The sequence below is a fragment of the Prionailurus viverrinus genome, unplaced genomic scaffold (assembly GCF_022837055.1).
Source record: "Prionailurus viverrinus isolate Anna unplaced genomic scaffold, UM_Priviv_1.0 scaffold_40, whole genome shotgun sequence".
Classification (NCBI taxonomy): Eukaryota; Metazoa; Chordata; class Mammalia; order Carnivora; family Felidae; genus Prionailurus; species Prionailurus viverrinus.
The window spans coordinates 633,114-646,277 of NW_025927608.1; the positions used below are offsets into that span (position 1 = coordinate 633,114).

Consider the following 13,164-nt stretch of genomic DNA (forward strand, 5'->3'; position numbering starts at 1 on the left):
AGAACAGGAGTGGGGGAGGGGCAGAGAAAGAGGGAGACACAGAATCCGAAGCGGGCTCCAGGCTCTGAGCTGTCAGCACAGAGCCCAATGCGGGGCTTGAACTCACGAACCACAAGATCGTGACCTCAGCCAAAGTCGGATGCTTAACCAACTGAGCCACCCACGCACTCCCGCTTGATTTTACTTTGTAAGATAAGGAAGTATCCATTTACTCGGATATGCTCATTCCGAAGTTTTTGCAGAGGTTAGTACAGTCAACTCATGAATGCACAATTATGCCTACTTGTACTGTGTTGTATGTGACCTCAGCAGTTGAAAGGTAAAACAATTGTAGATACTTCTTTTGGCTTTTGTTATGACCGTGGTACTTTATAATTACTCCAGGTATGAGTCAGCTTCACAATCATTTTGTCTCTTTTTAGAGGGATGTCAAGAATAAAGCTGTAAAATAAGGAAGGAACTCTTCTCAGTTTCAGTGTCTTGATCTAGTGGTGGCTGAGATTAGGGTACACGATCATTTCATACAGACTATAAGGCTTTTTGCCAACTTAAACGTAGCAGATGAAAACTCATGTTATACAAAAGTTTAACTCTGTAAACCCTTTCTTTTCCAATGGTATGCATGTAACGCTGCATCCTGACCACTTTCATGGTATTTAACGTGGACTGATTGAACAGTGTTCTATCCACTTCCAAATGTGCACCTTTGCTGCTTCCTCTTGTATAAATAAAGTGACGCTGTAACTTGCTTTTACACTGATCGTTTTGTTTCAGATCATTTTAATGGCCACTACAATGGTGTTATTCAACTAATAAAATACTTAAGATGAAACAATTTCTTCCTCAAGTTTTGGCAGTTGATGTGATGAACCTTCTGGTTTTTTATTGCTCTTTCCTTCATATCTGTTGAAAAGTTTATTTGGCTTAAAAGTAATGTTAAGAGTAGAAATTTCATCATAGGGAGAAGGAATTTAAAGGCAACTTCTTAAATCTGCCTTCTGCTGCCTTCTCTCATAACACTCCACTCTAGGCCCTTGAGGTTGACTTCTCCATGCTCTGGAGCCAACTCTCCCCTCCCCCCTTCCTGAAGAGCCATCCTTTCAGGTAACTTTTATTGGAAAGGATCTAATAAAACCAGATCTTCACATTCAGATGTGAATGAAATTTTAGCAATAAGGGTTTTCCCTGTACCCCTCTAATTACATCAATAGGCACAGTGCTGTTACTGCTTTATCTGGATACCATAGAAACTTAGCCTAGAGAGTTAAGGATAGCCTCACAGCACCCCAAGATCCTGTCTGAAGGCAGATGGGTTATTAAAAATATCTGTCAACTGATAAAGCACAGGCACTGACTCACCCAGATAGTAACTGGCCACAGCTTTACAACAGGATCTCTGCCGTACCGGCTTCTGGCCCTAATTAGGGAGACCGATGGGCCCACGGGGCAGGGCTGGAGTGAGGGATGGGTCTCAGGAAGCTCAAAGGAAAGGTCATTTTCTAATAGTATTTAAATCTCTTTTTTTTTTTTTAATTTTTTTTTTTTTAATTTTTTTTTTCAACGTTTATTTATTCTTGGGACAGAGAGAGACAGAGCATGAACAGGGGAGGGGCAGAGAGAGAGGGAGACACAGAATCGGAAACAGGCTCCAGGCTCTGAGCCGTCAGCCCAGAGCCCAACGCGGGGCTCGAACTCACGGACCGCGAGATCGTGACCTGGCTGAAGTCGGACGCTTAACCAACTGCGCCACCCAGGCGCCCCTAAATCTTTTAATCCTAGTACGGTAAGATCACAGATGGCCTGAGACTCAGCCCTGCTTGAAAACAGGAGTCCTTTTAACGTGAGTTATTTCTGCATTCTGCTAGAGTAGCCTATATGGTGGTGGGTTTTTTTCTTTTTTTTTTAAACAGCAGTCACCATTAGCCTGTCCCCTATATGCTTAAAACTGAGAGGAAATAATAGACACAGTTTCTGCTTCATGTGGGAGAGACTGAAAGTAACATTTAAAAAAGGATAATTTAAGAGTGAGAAGAATTAAAATCGTGTCAAATGGAATTAATCTCGAATAGACCGTCTGTTGTTGACAGCATCTAGCATTAGCATGAGGAGTCCTGGCTTCCAGTCCTGTTCTCACAAGGTGTGTGACCTTGAGAAAATCACTTACACTTGGAGCTTATTTGCTTCCCTGTCAGGATAAGGAGAACACTCACCCTGCTACTCTTCACAGGGTGATCGTGAAAAGAAGTGAGCAAACATACAAGGGCTTAAGGTAGAAATGAGAGCTTGTGACCATTACACCCCCAGCGGTACGTAACCGGTGCCGCATAAACGTTCGTTCCGTCAACGGGAGGGAAGGACGCGGTGAGTGGTGAATCACAGCACGGCTGTGAAGCATGTGGAGTAACTGACAGAAGATGGGGGAAGAGCAGGAGACACTGCGAGTGAAGACTTGTGATTCTTATGTGAATTAATACACGAACTAGCAAAAGCAGAAATTACATGCTTCAGAAAATAACAAATTTCAAATATCAAATGTATATAAACATTAAGCTAAAAATTAGTAGCATTTGCTATTTGGAAATCCCTGATTTTAAAATGTCGAATGCTGATGATGGAAGCACATCAGGTTAATACTGACTGAGACCAGCTTGCTGGAGACTTGAGATGGAGGGGTTGTTTTTATTTTCTTTCTTGAGTGCTATTTGAGGTTATCCAGAGTACTAATAACCATCGGTCACAGCTCCGAGTACAGTTTGAGTTCTTGAAACCAGATAGGAAAAAGAGATCTGGTGAGACTTCTAGCATGGTTTTGGATTTCAAAGCTGCCTTCCTTTATAATGTTCAACAGACAGGATGTAATTTTTCCCTTTGTAATTGATTCGCCTAAAGGAAAACAGAACTCCGTGACAGAATTAAGAGTAATGAAATGTCAGTTTTAAGTTTAGAATACTAAAATGGAAGGAAATGATTTTTGGCCCTGAAGATTATTGATATCATAATTCTGAACTCTAATAAAAGCCCTACACTGTTTCTAAAACAAATACAGTTATTTTAACACCTTTAAAAATTTCCCAGACCTATTCCGTTTGATTCATTTAACCCAAACAAGATTTGGCTGTGTATGGAAATCTGTACCCCTGGCCTTTGACTTCTTTTTAATTAGCACTGTTTATAGTGAAAGGGAATTTTTTTTTTTATTAGGAAATGTGGGAAATATACTCCCAGCTTGAGGCAACTTGTACCACTTAATAAATCAGTTGGAAAGATTACTTGTGAAAGTGCTTCCTTTGGTAATGTTAGACAAATTGAGTTATCACAAACCATTCACTGAAAACCTTACTTGGGATTTCTTTCAGTATCTTGTATTTTGACCAAAGAAGCATATTTGAGATAGATAAGGATTTTGAAATACTAAATAGGCTTTGGCTAATTCTGTGTGAAAAACCTAATTATATGGGTCCCTCAGTGTCTTTCCTCTATTTATGAATTTAGAAATGTGTGCTTTTACAGTCCTCTCGCTTTTAATTTAGAATGAATTAAGGCCAACAGGAGTAAATACTCTTGACATTGGTAGGAGTTCGTGATGTTAGTTTTTAGATTACTACTTCAGAATTCACATATATTCTCTGTATTCTGAATTACCTAAACCAAGATTTCTCCTGGCTCCTAATTACAGAGCCAAATAAACAACTAGATTCAAATAGATTATACCACTGGACTCCACGGTAGACTTGAGCAAGTACTTCCTCCTTTCCAGAAGTCTAGACCTCTACTAGGACCAGCTTTTGAGGAAAATAGGGACAGTGACAGAGATCCTTGAGCCCGTGGACATTCTGGGAGAGAACGGCCCCGGGTCAAGCTGGCCTCATGGGTCTCATCAATAAGGCTACATGGTATCAGGAATGTGCCAGAGATGAAGAGGAATTAGCTTCAGCCCCTGGAACACTGTCGAAGCCACAAGGCGCAGTGATCTGGGGAGCTGGTTATCAGTGCCCTCAGTGCAGAAAAGTGGAAAAGAGATGTGGTTAATACCACCCCAGATCTTTAGATTTACGGGACAGTATGGGAGAAGCAGGTTAGTGATGAGGACGTCTTCCATCAAAACGGCTAACATGTCATCGGACTGCCCCCTCGCAGGACTAAGTGAAAGCACTTCCACGCTATGCATCACGGGGCTGGGCACATTGCAGGTTATGAGTCCGTGTCGGCCGTGTGCCTCCAGAAGTAGTAGTGGGGTGTGGGGCACCTCTGGGCCGACGTGGGTGCAAGAGGTGTAGCTCGCAGGTCCTTCGCCAACGTCTCCATGGGCTGGCAGGCTAATTCGGTTGGTGTTTTCATTCCTGTCCCTAAGGGCTCACAGAGCCCTATGTATCGATTACCAGCTAGATTTTCTCCGAGTTTCAGCAGCTTCTCTTGAGACAGCTTCAGGGCTGATGTGATGATGATCTCATGGTTTTTTCCACCACCCGTGCCTTGAGCTCCCTAAGGCCCTCCCGCCTTGCTCTGAATTACATAAATGAAGCTGCTCTCATTGCTAAAGGCCGGAGCTTTTTCATTTGAGTCTGTTTTTCTCATTTTAAAATTTCTTTCATTTTATATGTTCGGTTTGTATACAAAGTAACAAACGTTATAAAAAAGTGAAACACTACACCTAGGAAGGATCTGCACTCACCCAGCTGTCATGGCCTGTTGTGTACACTTCTCTTTTATCATGCCCACCCAAATATATATAAATTAGATATGTATTTTTCCTTTATTACAGATTATATGTGTGTGTGTGTGTGTGTATATGTGTGTGTGTGCATACACACATATACACACACACACAGACACATACATTATTCTTTGTTCATGCAACATAGACATCGCTCCAGGTCAGTAACTATAGATTAAAAGCTAATTTTAATAGCATAATACTCTACAGTATGGATTTGCTGTTGATTATATGATGAGTCTCCTACAGGCAGACACTTAGATTGTTAACCTTTTTTTGCCCATATATTCTGGCATTTTTATGTGTTCTATGAGGCATTCTCAAAAAGTAGGATTATTAGATTAAAACACCTGTATTTTTAGTAAGTGCTACATTTTCTTAAACACTGTAGCAATTCACATTCCCATTAGCAATGGGAGTGTACATGTGTGTGTCTCCCCTCTCCCTTCCTAGGCCTTCAACTTTTTGTCTAGATGGCCGTAGGCTTTTTTGTTTTTGAAGTCAGAGAACTTTACTAGGTTATATCTCCTTGTCAACCATTTGTCCGTATTTCCCCTGGGACACCGCACGTTTTATTCCTTAAATTCATATTTTATTATTTCAATATTTTCTTCATTTTATCTTGAAATCTTTGTTCTGCTCCATTTTGGGTGGGGGGGGGGTTCTTTTTCAGGACCCCAGTTATGTCTGTTGACTGCCCCTTCCTGACTTCTAGATCTGACATTTTCCTTTCTTTGCTCACCTCCTTCTATCCTGCCCCCCAAATTCTATGCCGTATTTTCAACCTTGTGTTTCCAACGTGGCCTTTATTTCCGTGATGCTTTCATTAAAAAAAAAAAAAAAAAAAACTGATCAGCCACATTTCAAGTGCTCAGTAAGCACATGTGCCTAGCAGCCGCCACACTGACAGCACAGCTTTGGGACTCTCTCCCTTATTCTCCACGGCTCTCCGACCCACCCAGGTATCTCTAGAGAAACATAAGGCTCTGAAACCATGTGAAAGCCACTGTGACAGTAAAGCCACATCGTGGAGAAGCTTCATGTAGAAGTGACCACAGAGTCTATACAAACTGCTGCCAAGTTTGGGGTTCTCCCCCGCTGACTCTAACAGCAAGGGGACTAGATGCATCCTGTGGCACACACCTAGAAAAGGATTAGAAAATGCTGAGAACCGTATCAGTTGAATTCTGAGGATTGTCTGAGGACAGCCCACGTGGGCAGAAGTAGGTGGTCTTCTCAGAGCCTGGAAAAAGGGAGCATCAGTGTCCAGAGTTGTCCCAGGAGAGGGGCTGAGGAGACAGAACGGGTCTGTCGCAGACGGTCAGAGCTCCCTGCTCCGCCCTCCTCCCTCCCCTGGTTCTGATCCCAGGCTCTCCAAGCACTCTTCAGATGCTGACTGGCTTCGTCAAGAGACTTCCCAAAGTGACAGAATGTTCTCGCTGGAGGATCCCACTATACAGTCTGTTTGGCAGGTGTGTTCTTCACTCAAATTAATAAATTGGCATCTTGTTTTGAAATGAATTCCTTGCTAATTTTCCAGCCCAATTCCATTTTCAATCACCAACTAAATGGGATTTCTGAAAGCGGCAGAATTAAGGGAGACACTTAAGACCATGCTGACTCCACTAAAGCACTGAGCCAGACTCCTGAGTACCCAGCCGAGTAGAGGGCAGTTCACACACCCTGGCCTGAACTGAACTCAGGGAATGAGGGCATAAGCCTAAGAAATGTCTCCCAGACCAGACAGAAGAGCGTGGGACACTGGCGGGCACTACGGAGACTTCCTACCAGCACTGCTCACTTCAGATTAACGAAGCGGCTTTCTGCCGCTGCATTATGGTGCCACCTCTTGGACGTAAACTGCAAATCCAGCTTCTTAAAATTTTTAGGCCCTAGTCACCTGCATTTGAAAATTCTGTAGTGGGGGCCCCGGTGGGTTTTTACATTTATATTCTGCACTACAGTTAAGGAACCACCTATGTGTTTGGAACCTGAAACACCACGAGGGTGCCACCCCATCCTCTGGTTCTGCCCACCCCAACCACCAAGGAGTGGGGGGAAGCCGAGCGGGAGCCCGCTCTTCCGAGTGGCGTCTTTTCCTGCCGGGGGGGGGGGGGGGGGGGCGTACGTGGACGTGAGGCCTAGGGCTGCTGCCTTTTTGCCTCCAAGTGGGCACGAGGCCGAAGCGGGCGCTGTCAGCTGCAGTGGGTCCTTTATGATGACACTGAGCTGCTGCCTCTGGACTTGCCAGGTTATCAGGCCAGTGAATCTTTATCGCGTAAACCGGATGGAGTTGGGTTTCTGCTACTTGTTCTTAAGCCAAGACCAGGTCCAAGGGAGACACATCTGGAGGCAGTATGACATAACGGCTTAGAAAAGGAGGCCGTGGAGTGGGACCCATGCTCTGCCATTAATACTGACCGTGACCTTCTCCTTGGTTCCTATCCACAGAGTAAGAGTTGACCAGATGACTGTTTCCCAGCCCTTTCACCATCAACAATTTTTATTATGGTTCCTTCTTTGTGGAATTTGTATTTTTAAAGATTTTTGTTTCCCGTACACTTTCTCAGGTACTTGGACAAAAGCACACAACTGCTTTGGTTCTGATAGGCAAAGGTAATGAAATTATGTACCTTTACCAAATCACTATAATTTGCATTGGAGATTTAAAAACAAGATCTTTATTACTCGCTTGTGAAGCCTGAATATACATATGATTTCTGACAGGCCTTTACCAATACTGAGAATAGCTGCCAGGTCCTCCTCTCTTAAGGCTCTCTGGAGAGTCTTCAGAAATACCAGATTTGAAGACTGCAGCTAGCATCCAAGGAGGACGAAGAGTCAGTGACTTCCCCGAAATTACAAGTCTTAATTGTTCTTGTTTACTTTTTCACAAAATGCTCCACAGAGTTTTAAAAAGACACAGAAAACATTTTCGTATTTAGATACGCCTTTTAAAATACAAACTAAGAGCACAAAGCAGTGTGACAGGTTTTCTTCTGTCACCTGTGAGCTGGACCTGAAGGCGATCCTCGGAACCCTGAGGTGGCTGCAGAAATAGCACTTTAATTCACAATCACGATGAACTGCATCCAACCAGGAGTCCAGGGATCGGGTTCCAGCTGCCACCCTGTGCCACGAGATCCCGAAGAACTCTCTCAACTTCGGGACATCCGAACCCCCATCACAGAATGAAACGGACTGAGTGAGGTCATCTTAAACAACTTTTCCAGCTCTCTTATTTTGTGATGCCACGAAATCAGAGTAACATACTCCAAGCTGGGGTCAGGGATTTTAGAACCTATATTGAACGTAGAGTACTTTTAAATTCCTATTTCTTGCGTTCTGTTGTTAAACATGTATTTTTTCCATGTTCTTCTGTGCACTGAAATATATTTTCTTATTTAACAGCCTCTCCATTAATAGCAATAAAAAAGCTTTCCAAGGATGTGTTTTTCTCAAAACTGGCTTTTATTTCTTTTCCACTTGCTGCTTTAATTTCTCCAAGATCTCTTCTGGAGTTGTGGAGGCCAAAAGCTTCACCACTTTCTCACGAGATTTACCACCCTGGACCAAAAGGAGAAAATGGTGTCAGGATAACCCCCGAGACAGCAGACCTCAGAGGCACCCATCATGGCAGTGTCCTCATGGGGCCAGCGTGGTGGCCTGGGGCTGTCCTGACAGCTTAGCCGTCGCTTTCTCCCGGTCATTTCTGATTTCAACACAGATTAGCTCAGATCCCACCTTCCTACCAATTTTTGCACTCTAGATCTAGGGATTTTACATTCATGTATCAATTTCTGTAATAATAAGAATTGGCATTGCAATTTCAAAATGAATAGAGTCCAGATGTAGAATGCTCTGTTTTTTTTTTTTTAAATTTTTTTTTTTTTCAGCGTTTTTTATTTATTTTTGGGACAGAGCGAGACAGAGCATGAACGGGGAAGGGGCAGAGAGAGAGGGAGACACAGAATCGGAAACAGGCTCCAGGCTCCGAGCCATCAGCCCAGAGCCCGACGCGGGGCTCGAACTCACGGACTGCGAGATCGTGACCTGGCTGAAGTCGGACGCCCAACCGACTGCGCCACCCAGGTGCCCCGAATGCTCTGTTTTTAAATAACTTCTTTGTCGAAATTAAAAGTTAAAATTATTTTTTAAATTACCAAAACGAATATTGCAATTTTATATAAACTTTGTGTAAAAATAATTCGAAACAAATTGCTGTTCTCTCTGTTCCACATTTCTGAAAACTCCAAACGAAAAACAAATGCTGTAATACTCGTTTTGAAACATCTTTTAAAGAGGGTAAAATGTGAGCAGAGATTATCTCTAGGGGTAGAAGTTGGACTAGCAGAGGAGTGGGAAGTCCCCTTCAGGCAGATGTCAGGGCACTGGCAGAGAGTCAGGAGTTTCCTGCAACACAAGGGGGATGTATCGAGGGTAGTGGCCTGATGGGAGAATTTTCAGATGCAGCCTATTAACCAAGGACTCTGAATGCCAGCTGGGATCTAGAGAGTGTATCACGAGAAAACAAACTGAGCTTTAAGAAACATAAACATGGTTGGGTCTTACTCCTGCCAAGTCTATTTCAGTAAGTCTAGAGATGTCCAGGAACCTGTGTTTTAGAAATCAATGCCAGGTGATTTTGATATCTACCCCTAGAGCAGACCCGCCGTGTGAATAACTTCATCTGGCCTCTCTTCCTAATCAGCTTTTCCGGGGAGCAAGGATAACGTGGGGAGACCAGAAACACCTGACAGACTCGCTAATGGAGACGATAAGCAACAGGAACCCTTTCAGATTTTTAGAATGATGACGAAAGAAGAGACAAAACCAATCTGCCAGCAGATACAGGAAAACATGTGAAAAGAGGAAAATGCTCGAGATGGTGGCAACTAAGGACTAGACATACAGAGCGTGGTCACTCTGAGTAAGGGCTGAGGCAGCAGGAATGGAGGAAACTAAACAGAATTCACCTATTTTCGTGATGAATGAGAGCTTTTTCAGTGATTTGGAAAAGAAAAATCAGCATTAACATCATAATATCTGACATGTAATAATCAAACTGTTTTGAGAGAGAGACCTACCTTCTCCAAAACCACATCGCTCTTGCGGAGTTCTAAGACCTTGGAAAGATAGCGACAGAGCTCGGCATTAGCCTCTCCTTCCGACGGAGGCGCAGCAATGGCCACACTCACAGCTTCAGGTGTCAAGTCTGGAATGAGATCAGTGTGGACTTGACCCTTAAGGAGTTGTTTTTCTTCAAGAGGTGAAGCTATTTTGTAAAAGAGTTTGCATTCACCTGGCACATAGTAGGTTTCCAATGAATAACTATTGCACGAAGAAATGAACGAGCAAACTACTCAAGCTTTAGGGAACACAAACATGGTAAATAAGCCCTCACCACTTCAGGAAAGAAATCCACAGAAAGTCTACATCTACCCCCATCCTGCCGATCAAGAGAAGCTCAGAACCCTGAGCAGCGTCCTGGATGTAGGCTACTGGAAACTGCGTGGAGTGGCAGGATGAACCCCAAGGCAAGGTCAGGCTGGGTCAGCAGTGTCACAAAGGAAGCGGGACGGAGGCAGCTCACTGCACTGGACAAGGGTTGTTTGGGGCTCAGGACAGGAGAGGACTGGCCTGGTTCAACTCGCGTGAAATGCCTGTTTCATGTCTTTAAGGTGCAACATTTAAACCTTTACACAGCACTTGCGCACGGTAACTTGAGGGCACACGTGTTTTAGGGACTTCACAGATATTAACTTGTTTAATCCTCATAAGAACCTCACGAAGAAGATATTCATACCATTATTATCTCCAGTTTACAAACGAGGAAACCGAAGTCAAGATGTGCCCAAGGTCACCTGGTGATAAAGTGATGCTGTAACTCAAAGTCGTTTGGCTACGTGCTTTGAACTCCAGGGCCAGTCTGCACAGTGGCCGTGACCCCCATCAGTACAGCCTCTATAAAGAGCGGCCCACCTGCAGCCCTCCACTGTCCTTCTGAGAGCGGAGTTCTCACAGTAGTTCTCAAGTGGGCTGAACCTGGTCCCCCACGTAGGGAATCTCAGGCGTTCTCACATGCTTACACCTTGCCTGTGTCAACCGCACGGCCACAGAATCTCGTACAACAGCCCGCCTCCTGGCCTGTCACCAATTCTAATTCCAGCGTGCGCTGCGTCAGTACCTTTCAAATCCAGACACGTCTCACAACGGACGGAAAATCAAGTGTTCGTACGGATTTTGTCTCGCTGGTACACAAAATACCTGTGTACCTTCTAGCTGATGGCATCTCAGACGCGATGAAACATGGTATGCTGACACGAGACAGGGTCCACAACAACTACTCAGAAAAGGCAGACCCTGGTGGGTGCGGCCCATGCACAGCCAGACTAACACGGCCACCAGCACAAACGACGGCCTAGCACCCCAATTCTGAGGTCTTGTTTTCAAAGTGTAAAAACAAAACAAAACAAAAAAGAAGGAGCTTTAGAGGTAAAAAAGACCTTCAAAATAATTCAGATCAACAGTTTTCAGACTTCTCATTCGGAATACAGCCCTTCCCCGCCTCCCCGGCTCTGCACCCACAGAAGTTCCCCTGGGCTCCCAGCATTTAAAATATATGTAAACATAGCTGCCTGCTGGCCTCCCCTTGTCCACCTAAAACACCCCTGAGGCACCTTTTGGGCTCCAGGGAATAGCCTGAACGCTTCCTAGTCCAGTATCTCCTCCCATAGATGAAAAGAACTGGGCCCAGAAAAGTTCTTTATTGTTTTAAAACAAGTCCACACAGGAGCTGATGATCAGGACTCTCAGACACCAGGTTTCCTCTTCCTCCTTGGGCCAATGGTCATTAAACTCGACCAAAATGTCTCTTCTTTCTTTCTCTGGCTAATGTCTCCAGTTTTGAAATAGGACAAACGCAGTAATTCTAGGCTGCACGTGTTTCCGCGTGTGTCCTTTTCAAAATACCGTATTAAAAAAAAAGAAAATACACAATAGTTCATCTCACTTGGTATGCTGTAAATTTCATATATTCACTTTTGACACTGGATTTACTTACACTTTTACATTAGAATCTAGAATCTTAAAACGGAGAAGCCTCCAATCACGAATATGAAAACCCTGACTGTACAGACCAACTTTCCGCTAACCAAGGCAACGGGAGGATGGAGGAGAACCCCCCCAGCCCCAGTCCCTTCGTGACCCCCACCCCCGGGGCCAGATGTACCTGTTACAGCGTTTTGTTTGGAACCAGGTTTGGCATGGATGGCTACGGTGACACAACCTTTAGGATCAACTGCCACAGGACCTAAGGGAGGAAGTGGTGTCTCTGGCTCCTTGGTCTGGCTTTTACCCTAAAACGACAACAACCACACTACAACTTTACAAGCTATAAAATATGTTTCCGCACATCTGATCCTTCCTCTACTCCCTTTCACCCTTAACCAAGACGAATGAGTCGTGTCCAGGGATTTCTGGCCACCCGGAAAGGTTTTCCAAGCATTCCAAGTCAATTCTTCCACGAAGCCCTCCAATCAACCCAACGGAGTGTTTTGTTGCTGCCCTGGGGGGCCGGGACTCTGGCTTCCACACCTGAGTGCTGGTGCCTACCGTCTGCGCTGTATCCCCCGTTCTCCAGGCGCAGACACCACTACTCATCTCTGCATCCCCTGCAGCCCGAGGTGAGGACCGTCCGCGAGCAACTAGGCCGGAAGTGTGTGTGTATTGGGGAGAGAGGAAGGGACGACGGAGGTAGCTCTCTAGCAGAGCCTCCCATGCCTGGACCGGGGCAGCAGGTGCGTGCCCGCCAGGAGCTCAGCCCCCGCCGCCCGGGACCCAGAGGGGAGGGCGGTCGGGCCGGGGGCGCCGCCGCGAGCCTCCCACGCCGGGTGGCGCAGGCCGTGCGGGGACCGCGGGGGCGCCTAGCCTGCGTGAGGGGCGGGCCTCCTGGGAGCGCGGGGACCCGGCCTCAGAGCCGGCAGACGGGTCTCGGGGAGCCGCGAGCTGCCGGCGGCCCTCGCCCACCCGCGGGGCCCGCCTCTCTCCCACGCGCCGCCCACCCTCCCCTGCCACGGGGCTTGCCACTGGCCTTGCTCGTCGCACCAGCTTTCTTGGGCATCTCCGCACTTAAAGGGAGCCGGCCGGAGTCTCCAGCCCCGCGACCCGACCCGAGCCGCCTCAGCCCGCGGCCCAGCCGCAGCATCCCCGCGGGGAAGCCGGGCGGAGGCAGAGCGGCGCCGGAAGAGCGCTCCGCGCCTGCGCGCGCGGCCGGCGGAAGCGACCCCACAGGCCAGCGCCTCTGCTCCGGCCCGAGGGCGACCCCTCCCGGCCGGCGGGAGCACGACCCCTCATCCTGGAAAGTAGCCCTGGAGACGGAGACCAGGATCCCGCCCCCCCCCCGCCCCCCTCCGGCTCCGCACACGCAGCAGGTAGGTAGGCTGTGTTAC

The 13,164-nt window shown here is 46.2% G+C and overlaps 1 protein-coding gene across 4 annotated transcripts; it reads right to left on the minus strand.

The window, feature by feature from the left end:
* Positions 1-59: 59 nt before the first annotated feature.
* On the minus strand, positions 60-12,963 carry CUNH15orf40 (chromosome unknown C15orf40 homolog). Of its 4 annotated transcripts, none has more exons than XM_047846812.1 (4): positions 12,807-12,963; positions 11,946-12,072; positions 9,802-9,929; positions 60-441 (listed from the first exon to the last, which is right to left on the minus strand). In XM_047846812.1, the coding sequence occupies exons 1-4, from the start codon at positions 12,918-12,920 to the stop codon at positions 430-432; spliced, it is 381 nt and encodes a 126-aa protein (XP_047702768.1). In that variant the 5' UTR covers positions 12,921-12,963; the 3' UTR covers positions 60-429. The 4 variants fall into 4 exon arrangements, with proteins under 4 accessions (XP_047702768.1, XP_047702766.1, XP_047702764.1 ...); XM_047846810.1 differs by lacking the exon at positions 60-441 and adding an exon at positions 1,700-2,883; XM_047846808.1 differs by lacking the exon at positions 60-441 and adding an exon at positions 7,376-8,281.
* Between the last annotated feature and the right edge of the window lie 201 nt (positions 12,964-13,164).

Excerpts from the sequence above, each read along its gene's own strand:
- CUNH15orf40 (XM_047846808.1), bottom strand. The coding sequence starts at position 12,920 with ATGCTGCGGCTGGGCCGCGGGCTGAGGCGGCTCGGGTCGGGTCGCGGG. Across the intron at positions 12,073-12,806 it reads AAGCTGGTGCGACGAGCAAG|GGTAAAAGCCAGACCAAGGA; the intron begins GCCAGTGGCAAG and ends TTGTCGTTTTAG. Across the intron at positions 8,282-9,801 it reads GCGATGTGGTTTTGGAGAAG|GGTGGTAAATCTCGTGAGAA; the intron begins GTAGGTCTCTCT and ends CTTTTGGTCCAG.